Raw genomic sequence first — 15,724 nt, forward strand, 5'->3', positions numbered from 1 at the left:
AAATTCATTTTCCATATTGCCAGTTGCTAGTCTTGCCAGTAGTAACAAACGTCATTTCATTTCACAACGAATAGGATGTCATTGTGACATTTTATTTATACGTCACACGGTCGCTTTATACCAATACAGACGTGGCTCACCCTTATTTATTCTTCAGTGGACCATAGCCACTTTTATTGAAAAACAAAAAAAAATAACAAAAGACTTGGCTGTATGGGCTAGAACTTTTGCCTCCTCTATGTCAAAGAGTAGGTATTGGATTGATTTGGTGATAAGAAATAAATAATCAGTAAAACACTGCAAATGGATAATAAACCGTCTCTTAGTCAATATTTTGGGGACACGGAAACGCCGCCCGTTTCTCAGTTTTTTGATGAAATAGGAACATCGCCGTCAGACATGATACAAAGCGTTTATCTGGGAGACGGCGAAGGTAATATTAATTTACAAATTTCACTTAATTGACTCAGTGAACTCTACAAAATTGAATAATAATAAAATGTAATCTTCACTTCTTCCGTACAGATATAAAAACAACAGGCAGTGCGCTTTTTGCTCAAAATATGACTGTGTCTTTTACCCATTCAGCGACCCAAGAAATGCAGTTTACTAACGTTATTCCTACTGTGAGTAGCGCTACAGCCGTACCAGCGACCAGTCTGCCCGATCCGTCAACGTTTTTCGATACTATAGGCCCTGAACCACAAATTGGGTCTGGAAAAAGTAACTTGGTCAATCCTTCAGTGATTACAGATGCCCTGGATGGTCTAAGTTTAAAGGTAAATTTAAATAAGTTGCCTTCTGATAACATATATACATTTAGATCACTCCAAATGGATAAGTCTACTTTCTATACATATATTGGGTACATGATACACAGAGATATACAACCTGAAAAATTCCCACAATACTTTTTGTGCCTGTTCTTATAATATTGGAGCTTTGAGACACTTTTTGTACATAATAATATATGACTTATAATTATTTCAGAACCAGCCAGTGGATAAAGAAGCTGACAGGAGAAGAGATGCCTGGATCCCTAATGATGAAGCTAAAAAGACCCTCATTAAGGTAAAGCAACTGAGAATATTACTATGCAGTAATGTCTGCCTGAGCCTGATGGAATGAGCAATTCTAATTGCATTAGTAGCCTTGTACAAGATTCAATGAGTGTCGGAGCCCAAGATCCATTTACCTACTTTGTCATTTCCACTTTGAACGGTCGTCGGCATCCCTAGTCGTCAGATCATTATCACACATATCATGCCTGACAAGAGCAAGGCAGCACTTCTTGGGTTTGCCCCTTCTGTCAGGGCCAAGCTGGAGTAGCATAGCCAGATATTTGTTCCGTTTGTAATTTGCAACCACATCTACAAATATCATTATATAAATTTCAGTTTGTTATAGACACTTATTTAAAAAAAATTACAGGCACAATCATCACCTAAAGGCTCATTCTTTCCTGAAAGAGAAGTATTAACAATGCCCGGATTGGTTCTTGAGGAGGAATTGGTAAGAAAATCACATTGTACTTTAAAAGTAGACCAGAGGTAAGAATATGTATTATGTATTAAAGTCTAATATCTATGCTGTAATTCTCACCACAGCCTGACGCCCTCCAAGAGGTGGCAGTGAAGCACCTGGGAGTGAGTTCAGCGGGAGCCCGCGCTGTGGTCCGCGCGGAGCACGTGAGCCGCGACGAGGCCGGGCTGCGGGAGCTGCTGCGCACTGGCTGTCTGCGCGCGGCTGTCAACCTCACCACTGTGCTGCTCACTAATGTTACTCAGGGTGAGATGAGTGTGACGAGTTTTAAGGATTCGGCTTTGATTTTACAACTGCCTGCTTGACGGCGACTCTCCTTGGGAATTATATTGTTGACTATCAGCTTCCTAGGCTATGAGGTCTCATAGTCGATCTTAGTCGCCTCGTACGACATTAATATGGTGGGATATGGAGTAATACTAAGGCGGAACCACATGTTATATGTTATGCGCAAATTACTTCCCCTAACTTCCAAAATCAATTTATTGTATTATTTACAAGTGGAACGCCATTAAACGCCATTTTAAATCATTAAAACACAGTAGCCTACGTTACTCCTGAAGGTTTCGTCACTCTCTGTGCTAAATTTCATCAAAATCGGTCCAGTAATTATCATTAAAGTTTATTCATTATAAACTACCAATCTTTTCTCTTTATAATATTAGTATGGATGTCTGATAAAATAAATGTATACTATTATTATAAAGAGGTAAGCGTTTGTGAGTTTGTATATTTGAGGGGGGGTAATCTCCGAAACTACCGAACTGATTTCAAAAATTCTATCACCATTAGAAAGGTACATTATCCAAGATTGCTACAGGCTATATTTTATCTCAAAATTCCCACGAGAGCGAAGCCCCGGGCAACGTCTAGTAAATTGTAGCTTGATTAATCTCCCTGCTGCAGGTGCCGGCCGCATGCATCGGCCATCAAAGCACACGCCCCGCAGTTTACAGTTGTGGCTCACTCGCTTTGCTGTTCTGTTGAGGATCAGGTATGTGAGATCCATTCTCTTTGCATAATTACGTTGTTCACTAGTTGTTCGCCGCGAACTTAGACCTCGCGAACACAAAAAAATTTGATGAGTTTTTACAAAATTGCCAATATTTCAAAAACGACCTAACCGATTTTGATTACCCACGAACTGGAACATTCTATTGACAGATCCTACATACATTATAAATTTCATCAAAATCAGACCAATGGTTCGAAAGTTATCGCTTACAAACATGCATACAAAAAAAATATTTTTGCCCCAAGTTGATTTGTAGACAGTCAATAATATTTTTTTGGCATAAAAGTATATTAACATAACTGTATTTTTCATATAACTTCGTACGTTTGACGCGTTTGTGTTGATTTGTTCTACCATTAGAAAAAAAAAATGTAAAGGTACCATAGAACTATATAAATTAGTTTCGGCATTTTTTCTCAGCAGTCGTCGTTCTGAAATGCTTGTTTGTTGTAGCTTTTTGAGAAATACTATAACATCTGAAATTATGCGATTGTAATTACAATCGCAGGATCGCATGTTTACGCTAATTTCTTGTAATACGTTGATTCCCGGCTTCGCGGCCTCACAGCGCCGAATGTAAAGAAGAATATGAGAGAGTTATGCATCTATTTAACTCCAGGCTAAACGATCCGCTGGTGAAGGAAGCCGAACCATTTGGGGACTTCAGCAAACCAGACATGTTCTATCAGGTTAGCGATATTCCTGTAACCCTTTCATTCTGGAAGCACTGAACGTTTTAGGAAATGGACGTTTTGACACTGGACTTTTTAAGACACTAGACATTGTGAGACTGGACTATTTAAGACATTAGACATTGCAAGAGACTACACATTCGACGACTTCGGTGGCGCAGTGGTAAAGTGCTTGCCTCTTCTAAAAAAATTAATATCTTCATAGTGGTATTCCTCATGACTGAAGGTTGTTTCCAATTTTCAGACCATTATATTTGGTATTGCAATGGCAAATTTTTGTTCGTCAACAATCCGTTTTCTTCACTTCCTTGACATACTGTAACTATTTCATGTCAGACAGAGGCTTGTGGCTCCACCCTAGAATAAGACTAAACATATGTCGTACAAAGCGATGAGTCAGTTACCTCACTATCAGTCAACAAGACGATAATGTTCCATAAAGCGTTGTAGCTTAGGCAACAATAGCATTCCCAAGGAGGCTTGACAATCGGTGATCAGGCAGGCGACCGGCTGTAGAATCATAGTCGAATCTTCAAATTTTACACTACCTGGCTTCGCGGCGTTGAATACACAATAAAGTTGAAAACACATGAAGATGAAAGAGAAAAAATGACTTTGTTGGCACTATTAATTAGAAATTTTAACGAGAGGTTTGCCATTGCCTTCACCATTTCACACACAAGTTAAAGTATAGGTTTCCCTTCACCGAAAGAAAGCAGTGGTCGACGCAAACTACTATACGTGAGTCGGATTGATGATCAATCTGGATCTGATATTTTTTTGTCTCTCATTTGAGGCATGATCTATGTGACGAAAATGAAAGCTTATGTCAAAAATTACATTAAAAAAAAAAAACTTATTTAATTATTGTATTACAGTTCTACCCGGACACGTACGAGAATCGAACCGGCAGTCTAGTTCCGTTTGCCCTGCGGCTTCTGATCGCTGAGTTACCGGGGCACGTGGGGAAGCCTGAGCAGTCTTTGGATAGGCTGTATGCTATGTTGGATATTATACAGACGGTAAATATCATTTTTTTTACTGCTGGACAAAAACTCCCCCAATTCCGTTCAAGCCGTTCTATCTTCACGCTCTATCTACTCAACCAATCGTCTTGAAACTTTGCATACGTGTAGTTTGAAGTATGGAGAAGGACATAGGGTAGGTACCCTATGTCCTTCATTCATCCCGGAAAATTTACGCGGGCGAAGCCTCGAGCAAAGGTTAGTTTTCTATTAGACAAATGAAATGACAGTAAAGATAAGAAAATAAAAACGGATCAAATGCGTGTCGATCTCGCGTGACCTGACTACGTACAATTTATATTTTTCTGTAGATTTTCCTGTAATTTACATTAATAAATCGTTTTTTTTTTTTTTCAAAATCTTTGGTTCAGTAGTTTCGGAGATCGGGGTTCGTGTATGAGTTTTGTATTGCGGTTGATTGAAATTTGAATAACTTTTTTTAAAATAAAACAATAACGCACAAATTGAATTGAAAACCACTAGACGTTCGTCGATGTGCGTCAAAATAATAGAGTAATGGGGTCGGGTTACGGTAAGATGTGTACCTATATGCTGAATTTGTATTTGACGACCTCGGTGGCGCAGTGGTAAAGTGCTTGCCTCTGAACCGAGAGGTCCCGGGTTCGATCCTCGGTCGGGTCATGATGGAAAATGATCTTTTTCTGATTGGCCCGGGTCTTGGATGTTTATCTATATATGTATATGTTATAAAATATAGTATCGTTGAGTTAGTATCCCATAACACAAGTATAGAACTTGTAGCGGGAGCTAGGTGATTATGCTCGACCGCCACAAAGGGAAGATATTCCCGCCAGGCTAGGTGTAGCGCCTGGGGAATCGCACGCGACAGACGGTGTACTGTCGGTGGTTGTATGTATGCTTCCAATCGAAAACGCACTGTCTGCGCGGTCTAGGCTTGTTAGCTGTCCATAGTGAGTCGACCGTCATGCCATCTGTCCGTAGTGTCCTGGATCACTTGTGTGGCTTGTTATTCGTTGCGTTTGGTCGGCTTTTTACATCTGCGCCGTTGTGCATGTGGCGTGGTAGATGTCGCCACAAACTTACTTTGGGGCTAGCTCAATCTGTGTGATTTATCCTAATATTTATTTATTATATATATATATATATACATATATATATATATATATATATATATATATATATATATATATATATATGTGTTTGTACAGATGTTGTCAAATCTCAAAGAAGGCAAGACGGAAGATGGCACCGGAATCATCACGTCGGAGCAAGATAAAACTGAGTCGTTGCGTCTCTGGTCCGGGAGGGAGGTCAGGGTTCTACACTCTATTGTCAACTGCGCTATTGTTTTGAAGGTTTGTACACACATATGTACGCGTCAAAATGCGTAGTTATACATAGTGATACATACAAACAGACTAACCTAACCAAATGTTCCGTACCGGAATATGTATTTCAGATTCTTTTTTTTTTGTTTTTTGCCTAATATATATTCTATGTACTATTTTCAATCAACACAACTAAATATAAATAATTGGTGAGTTGATCTCGGGCTTCCGGGTCAACTACCGGATATGCAAAGCAATCCGCCATTGGTTCTGCGCCTGGACCCCCGCGCGCGCCCTCTACCACCGCGCGTTTTTTGGGAAACCTCAGTACAAGTGTTAGATCGGCACGCGACTCTTGAGTAGCGGCGTTGCACGCCCCTCTAAAATACCTATAAGTGATAATCGTAATATCCTACCAATTATCGTGTCTGGCCATCCGACTCGAGTATAAATGCAACCCAGTGCCTGTGGATTTGTGCGCTCATGGTAGAAGAAGATCGAAGGCGCCTTAGCATACCCTCACCACGCGGAGCCCGAGGAGCGCGAAGCTGTACGGTGTTTGCCAGGTAAGCCCGGAGGCTTCTCACCATAAATTTGGTTCTTACGAGCCGGATTTGTATTTATTTTCAAGTTGTGTTGGTTAGATTCCATCTAGATTTCTATATTTCTCCCGTTTTCCAATATGGCGGAACAAGATTTGTTTGAAAGAGAAATTATTTTAGACGAATTAAAACAAACATTAGAGTTCTTCCCTGTTAATGAACAAAATTTCAGGGCAAGAGTGAAGGATATAATTCCTATACAAAGGAGATTCCTCAAAATTCAGTCCAAAATAGAAAAAAGTTTGATAAATTCCGAGAAATTCAATAAGGACGAACAGTTGAGAATTCGTAGTAATTTCAATGAATTGTATTACGCTATTTTAGGAAATATCAATTCTTTAAAGCAAAGTGATGATGAAGCCAGGCGCGCGAATCGATCGTTCATCAATACATCGATGTCTAACGCCAGTAGTCAGCCAAAACTCCCCAAGTTGCCGCTACCGTCTTTCTCGGGCGAAACAACGGATTGGCCGTCATTTTGCGATTTGTTTAAATCTCTAGTCCACAACAATGATTCCTACACGGATGCGGAGAAGTTTCGATACCTACTTCTTACTTTAAAACAAGAACCGTTTAATCTCATCAAATCCATACCTATTACCGATGAGAATTATCGCATTGCGTGGAATGCTCTCGTTTCTCGATACGAAAATAAACGAGCAATTGCATCAAAACATCTCGATCGAATATTAGATATGGAAACTTGTGCGGATAATTATGCAAGTCTTCGTAATTTTTTAAATGTTTTTCAAGAAAATACTAAAGCTTTAGAAATGATGCAATTTCCCGTCGAGGAATGGAATTTTTTATTATTAAATATTTTGTTGCGTAAAATACCGAGTCCTATTCGTAAACGTTTCGAGTTATCTTTAACAAGGCCATGCGATATACCTTCTGTGTCAAGATTAATTAATTTTCTCGAACGAGAACTCTCGGCAGTGGGAATGGTAGATGTCAATAGTAATAGTAACGCCCCATTTAAGAAAAAATTCAATTCGGTTTCGAAACAGCAACCACGTGAACCACGTAGTGGAGCGCCATCTACCGGCAACTCCACTAGCCACGGCGATGCCTACGCCCGCCGAGCGTTGGTAGCTAATGTCAAGTCGGACAACACAGGCAATTCACAGCCTTCGGCTAACGGCAATAAGGTGAAAAATTGTTTGTATTGCAACGCTCCACACGTCATAACAAAATGTTCGGATTTTTTGAACTTATCGCCACGCGATAGATACTCATTTATAAAAAATAAAGACATTTGTTCGAATTGTTTATTTTCGGGTCATGAAATAGGTCAATGCAAATCGAACTTCGTTTGTCGAACATGTTTTAAACGCCACCATAGTTTAATTCATTTCACAAAAGTGGATAGTAATGTTGTCTCACTCTCTCCCGTTGCGCAGGAGACGGTTACTCCTCCTCACTCAATTTCTAGTTCGGACCAGTCTTGTGCTATGTTGTCGGCCGTCGACCACTCGACACCTAGGTTGTGTGCGTTATCCAATGGGCCCGCAGTGCGTGTAAATACCGTTCTACTATCAACCGCACGCGTCGATGTATGGGTGGACATGCAAAAGCGTGCTACCATTCGATGCATGATCGATACCGGCAGTCAAGCGTCGTTTATTACGGAGGCATGCGTGCAGCGCTTAGGATTAGAACGTCATAATGTAAACATACCGGTGTTTGGGATAGGGACAGACCGTCCAGTACAACCTAAGGGAAGTGTTTCGTTGTGTTTGACCCCTGTCAATGCCGAACAACCCTCCATACCGGTACAAGCATTAATTTTACCGAAATTAATTTCAAATATGCCCAGTGTAAAATTACCCTACAGTGGTTGGACACATATTAACAATTTAAAATTAGCTGATCCGACCTTTCACACACCGCAACCGGTTGAGATGCTAATAGGAGCGGATATACTATCCCACATACTACTAGGCAATGTAATAAGCGGTTCGCCGGGCACTCCGATAGCTATAAACAGTATCTTCGGTTACCTATTACTAGGACAACTCACTTGCGAGTCTACCACCGCATCCCCCATTCAAGCCTGCGCTAGTTCATTCTACAATGACGGCGATTTAAAAAGGTTTTGGGAACTTGAGTCATTATCTGAAGAAAAAACTCTCACGCCCGATGAACGTTTATGCGAATCCTTTTATGAAGCCACACACACTCGTGACGTGACCGGACGTTATGTGGTTTATCTCCCTTTCAAACCTGATTCCCAACCTCTTGGGGAATCTAGGGATATCGCTCTCGCTCGTTTTCATAAATTAGAAAATCGACTTGAACGCAACCCTAAGCTGAAGACGGACTATCATGATTGCTTACAAGAATACCTTGATCTTAAGCATATGGAGCCCGTCGAAACCAAGCCAGTTCCAAGTAAGGTGTACTATATTCCTCATCACTGCGTGGTGAAGGAGTCCAGTGAAACCACACGTACTCGAGTAGTCTTCGACGCTGGTTGTAAGTCCGCGAGTGGAATTTCACTTAATGAAAAATTATTTACCGGTCCTAAGTTACACCAGGACATTGTTGATATAATTTTAAAATTTCGTACACATCGCATCGCCTTTACGGCTGATATAAAACAAATGTACCGTAATATACTAGTTCACGAGGCCGACAGAGATTTTCAACGCATCCTATGGCGCAAATCCCCCGACGAGCCCATAAAGGAATATAGGCTATGTACTGTCACCTTTGGGGTAAATGCATCACCTTATTTAGCTCTTCGCACAATTAAACAGCTGGCTCATGACGAAGCCTCGCGTTTCCCTCACGCATCTGCGGTGCTGTTGGATCAAGTCTTCGTTGATGACGTTATTTCAGGCGCTGACAACGACGACCAAGCTTTGGCACTTCAGAAGGAACTTATCTCCATTTGCGCCACCGCTGGGTTCCAGTTACGTAAATGGCATAGCAACTGCGCAGCGATACTGACTGCAGTACAAACGCCAGTAACTTATGGTGAGCGGCAAAACAGCGTTCCTTTCGCTCCCATGGAAAGAGATACTCAAGCTAAGGTTTTAGGATTGCAGTGGGACCCTCCCTCTGACCAATTCACATTTAGCATTCAATGCGATTCAAATAAAATCACAAAGCGAACAATACTTTCTCAAACTGCCAAGATTTACGACCCGATGGGTTGGCTGTCACCTGTAACTGTATTTGCAAAGTATTTGATGCAGTTACTTTGGCTTTCCGGCGTTGGATGGGATGACCGCCCCCCGGTCGATATCGTAAATGCTTGGGTTGCTTTCATACAGGAGTTGCCACTCTTATCCCGCGTTTCTATACCTCGACATGTCTTTTTCGAAACATGTAATATGCAGCTTCACGGTTTTTCCGATGCTTCCGAACGTGCGTATGCTGCATGCGTTTATCTCCGTCTTACAGACAATAATGGAGTAAGTACCGTTCATCTTCTGATTGCGAAAACACGAGTTACGCCTATTTCGCCGCGGTTATCAATTCCGCGTTTAGAACTTATGGCGGCATTACTCTTATCCCGTTTGTTAGATAAAACCATCCGGGTTTATAACATAAACATGTCAAATGTACACGCGTGGTCGGATTCGTCGATTGTATTGGCTTGGTTACGTTCTCCACCCTATGAATGGAAAATATTTGTTTCTAATCGCACGAGTGACATACTTACCTTAGTTCCTAGTTCGCACTGGAGGCACGTTCCATCGGCTCATAATCCAGCTGATGCTCCATCACGTGGTATGCTACCGTCAACATTCTTAGAAAATGAGATGTGGTTTCATGGTCCCTCATGGCTGCGACAGGATCCTAGAACCTGGCCGACGCAAAGGGAAATTCCCCCTACAAATGAAGAAAAGCGTAACCTACCCTTAGCTTCAGCTGCCACTAGTTCATCATACGTCGAAGATAATGACATATTCTACAAGTTTTCAACTTTATCTAAATTAGTGCGTGTCACTGCGTACATATTTCGCTTCTATGGCATTTTAAAGGCCAAAGTCAACAAGAAAAGTATTTTATTTGCACAGTATATTTCAGTTCCAGAATATACTCATGCCTTAAACCGATTAATTTACATCGTTCAACAGTCCACATTTCAAGATGATATTAAAAATATTTCTCAAGGGAAAGCTCCATCTAATCAGCTGAAGCGACTCAATCCCTTTGTAGATGATAATAATTTTTTGCGTGTCGGTGGACGCCTACATAAATCGCTTCTTTCATATGAATCGAAACATCAATTAATCTTACCGAAAAAACATAGCTTCACGCTCTTAATAATTGACAACGCTCATATTTTAAATTTGCATGCTGGACCTCAAACAGTTCAATACTTCCTCTTACAAAAATATTGGATTTTATCTAGTCGTGACATTATTCGTAAACGCATTCACCGATGCCTTCGTTGTTTTCGCTTACGTCCTGAACATCCACAGCCCATGATGGCACCCTTGCCCGCTTCGCGCTTGAGACCTGAGCGTCCATTTTTGAAAACAGCTGTGGACTATGCAGGCCCGTTCTACGTTCGCGCCAATAAGGTCCGCAATGCCAAAGTCATTAAATGTTACGTTTCAATCTTTGTATGTATGTCAGTTAAGGCAATACATCTCGAAGTTGTATCGGAATTGTCTACCGAAGCCTTCTTAGCGGCCTTACGCCGATTTACTTCGCGCCGTGGTCTATGTTCAGATATTTATTCAGATTGTGGAAAAAATTTCGTGGGATGCAATAATCAATTGAAGGACTTATATCAATTTCTACGTAATGATTCAGTTCAGCATGTATTGCAATCCAATACGTTACAACAAGGGGTGACATGGCATTTCCAACCTCCTTACGCAAGCCACTTCGGCGGTCTGTTCGAGGCGGGTGTGAAAAGTTTTAAACACCATCTTTTTCGTGTGTTAGGTACCCAAGTACAAACGTATGACGAAATGCATACTTTACTATGTCAAATCGAGGCTGTCCTCAATTCGCGACCTCTGTGTGTGTTAAGTGCCGATCCTGCGGATCCCTTGCCCTTAACACCCGCTCATTTCTTGATCGGTGCTCCTGTTACGGCCCTACCGGATATTCCCTTGACGGATATTCCCCCAGCACGTCTGCCCCGTTGGCGCTGGGTCCAACAGTGCTTTCAGCATTTTTGGAAAAGATGGAGTAGTGAATACTTGCATGAACTCCAACAACGGAGTAAGTGGTATCGAAATCACGGTACTCCTATTCGTGAGGGAACCATTGTTGTGGTCCGCGATGATAACCTTCCTCCACTTCAGTGGAAGCTGGCTCGTGTGCATGCGCTTCATCCCGGCTCTGACAATATCACCCGCGTAGTTACCCTACAGGCAGGAAAAACATTTTTTAAAAGAGCGGTAGTCAAAATCTGCCCTCTTCCTTTTGAATAATTTAAATTATTTTTCAATTAAGAGTTGTTCTACGAATGCTCAACTGTAGTTTTCAAGAAAACAGAAAACTATTCTAATTTCCTATAATTTAATATCCTAGATAAGTTAAGAAGTTCATTACTTACATAATCGTTAAAAGAATTACATTCTTTTAAGGTGAGCGGCATGTTCCGTACCGGAATATGTATTTCAGATTCTTTTTTTTTTTGTTTTTTTGCCTAATATATATTCTATGTACTATTTTCAATCAACACAACTAAATATAAATAATTGGTGAGTTGATCTCGGGCTTCCGGGTCAACTACCGGATATGCAAAGCAATCCGCCATTGGTTCTGCGCCTGGACCCCCGCGCGCGCCCTCTACCACCGCGCGTTTTTTGGGAAACCTCAGTACAAGTGTTAGATCGGCACGCGACTCTTGAGTAGCGGCGTTGCACGCCCCTCTAAAATACCTATAAGTGATAATCGTAATATCCTACCAATTATCGTGTCTGGCCATCCGACTCGAGTATAAATGCAACCCAGTGCCTGTGGATTTGTGCGCTCATGGTAGAAGAAGATCGAAGGCGCCTTAGCATACCCTCACCACGCGGAGCCCGAGGAGCGCGAAGCTGTACGGTGTTTGCCAGGTAAGCCCGGAGGCTTCTCACCACCAAACAATAATGTAATGTAATTACTCCTCAACAAGCTACAAAATTATAGGTTGAAGAGACCGTAATTTAAGTAAATTATCACAACGCTCTATATTGTACACGAACAGGACTATCGTCTAGCAACCAAGATCCTACAGAATCTAGAGCAGACGAGCGACAGCGTCGCGCTGAAGCGGGCGCTGAGCAGCGCGCAGTGCCGCGTGGCGCTGCTCGGCGGGCGCGAGCGCGCGGCGGCCGGCTGCTGCGCCGCGGGCCGCCAGCTGCGGCTGCACTTGTGAGTATCATTATTTTTAACTATAGTTTAGCTGCCATTATGTTGTAAAGCTAGAGCAGCAAGCGAAGAGTGACGGCCTCATGGCATGTGACCACTGCGGTGGTCAGCTGCAATGTGGCTTGCGAACAACCGGCTGCATTTGTGAGTTGATTCTATCTTTGAGACTGTTGACAAGCAGACAAGATGATGTGGCTAGAGCAGAAAGCGAAGAGTGACAGCCACATGGCATGTGACCACTGCGGTGGTCAGCTGCAATGTGGTTTGCGAACAACGGCTGCATTTGTGAGCAGCCAAGATGATGCGAAATCAAAATCAAATCGTTTATTCTGAAATTAGGCATTCGCAAGCACTTTTTCACGTCACACTCTAAATTAAATACCAAAGCTACAAACTACTAGTATTCGGGAACAACTACTGCTGAGAAGAAATGCCAAAAGCTCATTTAAACAGTGTTGGTTTTATATATTGGTTATATATATAATATGTGTCGATGGATGACATACAAACAGTATGTATATATGTTTGTTGCTCTTACACGCAAAATTTACTTTACCGATTGTTATGAAATTTGGTACACAGGTAGAATATAACCTGGAATAACGGGGTACCAATATATGAAATCAATCAAAAAGTTGTAGCTTCATGATTTTCCACACAGATGCCCCACTCCCGACGTGCGGGAGTACGTTGACCTCGGTCTCATAGACATCGCCCGCGGGAAATATCAAGACGCGTACAATAACTTCGCGCGCGCCGCCGACCAAGAGCCTACCAATATTATGGTAAGCGTTACCTGCCAAATATTTATTGTAAAGGTACCTCATATAGTCGATTTTTAGTTACGCATATTACTGTAATCTGATTTATTCTTTTCGCGTGTTTTAATGCTAATACTGGTGTCAGATTTTATTCAAATCTTCTAATATATTTTCTTTGTCAAACATCACATCTGATTACGAGAGCTAGTGGCAAGTAGTCGCATACACACTAGTCAACTTAAGCCATCAACCAGTGTGCACGATTCCTCATGATGCTTCCCTTCACCTTAAGCAAGTGGTGGTCTATGAAAACTAACTATACACGAGTCAGATTGGTATACAATGTAGCACGAGTAGGATTCGAACCTGAGTCCTTTTGATCACAGGCAGATGGCCTTAACTGGACCGCAATCTATTATTCCCACAAAAATACTCATATATATATATATATATATATATATATATATATATATATATATATATATATATATATATATATATATATATATATATATATATACTAAAACTCTTGCGTTACTGAGTGACTGACTGACGGAAAAGGCACAGCCGAAACTACTGGGCGTAGAAAGCTGAAATTTGGTGTGTAGGTTCCTAGCCTAGGGGTGCACTAAGAACGGGTTTTCTGCAATTCCCGCGGGAAACGGATTTTTAGTCACATACGAAGCTGTGGGCAATAGCTAGTTTTTTTACAAACTGCATTTCAAATTTAATATTTTTTCCAGGTGGCAAACAACCTATCCGTGTGCCTCCTGTATATGGGCCGTCTGAAGGAAGCTATAGCTATCCTACAAAAAGCTATCAACTCAGACCCGGAGAGGGGGCTCAACGAAAGCTTACTCATAAACCTGTGCACTCTTTACGAACTGGAGTCGTCGAAAACGAATGAAAAGAAACGAAATTTGTTAACTATGTTGTGTAAATACAAAAGTGACACGATACCTAATGTCTTAGAATGTCTGAAGCTTAGTTAGGTTAATTTTTTCAAGTTAATTCAAAATCACATCTTTCGACGTTTTCCCGATTACTTCCCCAGCCGTTGAGCGTCGGAGCCTAGAGTTCGCTTTCGTACTTTTTCGTCTCCACTTCGCGCGGTCGTCGACATCCCTAGTTGTCAGACCATTGGTGTTAATTCGAAATCATTAACTCCCAAAACATTGATGCCTATTTTTTATCAGTCGTAGACAGAGTGTATTATTATACACGTACATGAGAAGAAACTATAGACGACCTCGGTGGCGCAGTGGTAAAGTGCTTGCCTCTGAACCGATAGGTCCCGGGTTCGATCCCCGGTCGGGTCATGATGGAAAATGATATTTTTCTGATTGGCCCAGGTCTTGGATGTTTATTTATATATTTGTTATAAAATATAGTATCGTTGAGTTAGCATCCCATAACACAAGTCTCGAACTTACTTTGGGGCTAGCTCAATCTGTATGATTTGTCCCAATATATTTATTATATTTTAATGAGACAGAGCGCCTTTTGTCTCTAATCACCTGCCCGGCGCAATCTGCCATTTTGTATGAGAATATCCGTATTGGACCTGAAAATTGGTTGTATGGAAAACTTTATCAAATGTGATAGATGCCATTTGATTGCAATAGTTTCTTAGTCTTTGTTAGCAGTCAACGTGTTAATGTTTTGTCTCATTCTTTCATTGTCAAAATATTTGAATACATGAAAAAACATTTTAATACTTTAGAATTAGATTTTATGAACAACGCCAAGGTTTTCTCCTTATAATATTAGATCAACTAGTCAAATCAGATTTCTATTTTTGACTTGTATGACGTAATATCTTATTATAATTCGTCACAATTTTAAAACTAAAAAGCATAATGTATTTTAATGTGAACAAAAAATTGAAAATCAGAAGTAGATTTCGAAGTGAGACGCAGTGAACCAATCACATTGTGGAGTTGTTGTCGTCACGTCACAATGACGCACTGTGATTGGTTAGCTGCGTCTCACTGCGGATAGACACGATGCATGATGAGATTGCTTAATTAAAGTGTCATTTTTGTTATTGATTTTATGAAATACACCTTTTAATTTTTACTCTCAAATAGCAATTGGAATGTCCTCTATGTGTGTTCTTCCAATTACTCGATAATTATGTAAATGAGTTATTGGTTGTAAGGTTATGAGTTTTGTTTAAGAGTTTTCCTGTTGTAGATATTTACATGTGGTCGCTAATAGAATGTGTCCCTGTCACTTATGTCAATAAACTTAAGGCAAATAATATAATATGTTTATCAAAGTCAACCTTCTGTTATTTTATCATCTACAAATAGGTAAGTTTCCTTGTACAAAAATTCCTCTAGGTTTTAGGAATTATAGCTTAGTCGTAAACCGTATTGTTTTTAACACTATCGCATTAGGTTGATCACTGCTTATTTGCGCCAAAATCTCATCTATTTCCGAGC

The 15,724-nt window shown here is 40.8% G+C and overlaps 1 protein-coding gene across 3 annotated transcripts; it reads left to right on the top strand.

Moving 5' to 3' along the window:
• The first annotated feature begins 133 nt into the window (after positions 1-133).
• Positions 134-15,563, top strand: LOC128679616 (uncharacterized protein). 3 transcript variants are annotated; one of them, XM_053761993.1, is made up of 12 exons: positions 134-433; positions 589-779; positions 991-1,071; positions 1,432-1,512; positions 1,608-1,788; positions 2,449-2,536; positions 3,126-3,246; positions 4,128-4,271; positions 5,465-5,611; positions 12,353-12,519; positions 13,178-13,301; positions 14,021-15,563. In XM_053761993.1, exons 1-12 carry the CDS (start codon positions 304-306, stop codon positions 14,267-14,269), a joined length of 1,704 nt encoding a protein of 567 aa, XP_053617968.1. In that variant the 5' UTR covers positions 134-303; the 3' UTR covers positions 14,270-15,563. The 3 variants fall into 3 exon arrangements, with proteins under 3 accessions (XP_053617968.1, XP_053617965.1, XP_053617967.1); XM_053761990.2 differs by having other exon boundaries at positions 136-433; positions 526-779; XM_053761992.2 differs by having other exon boundaries at positions 138-433; positions 526-779; positions 3,177-3,246.
• The last annotated feature ends 161 nt before the right edge of the window (positions 15,564-15,724 follow it).

This window comes from Plodia interpunctella, chromosome 22 (assembly GCF_027563975.2).
Source record: "Plodia interpunctella isolate USDA-ARS_2022_Savannah chromosome 22, ilPloInte3.2, whole genome shotgun sequence".
Lineage (NCBI taxonomy): Eukaryota > Metazoa > Arthropoda > Insecta > Lepidoptera > Pyralidae > Plodia > Plodia interpunctella.

Coding starts and splice junctions, on each gene's coding strand:
- LOC128679616 (XM_053761990.2), top strand. CDS start 304: ATGGATAATAAACCGTCTCTTAGTCAATATTTTGGGGACACGGAAACG. Junction 434..525: donor TTATCTGGGAGACGGCGAAG/GTAATATTAATT, acceptor TCTTCCGTACAG/ATATAAAAACAACAGGCAGT. Junction 1,789..2,448: donor GCTCACTAATGTTACTCAGG/GTGAGATGAGTG, acceptor TCCCTGCTGCAG/GTGCCGGCCGCATGCATCGG.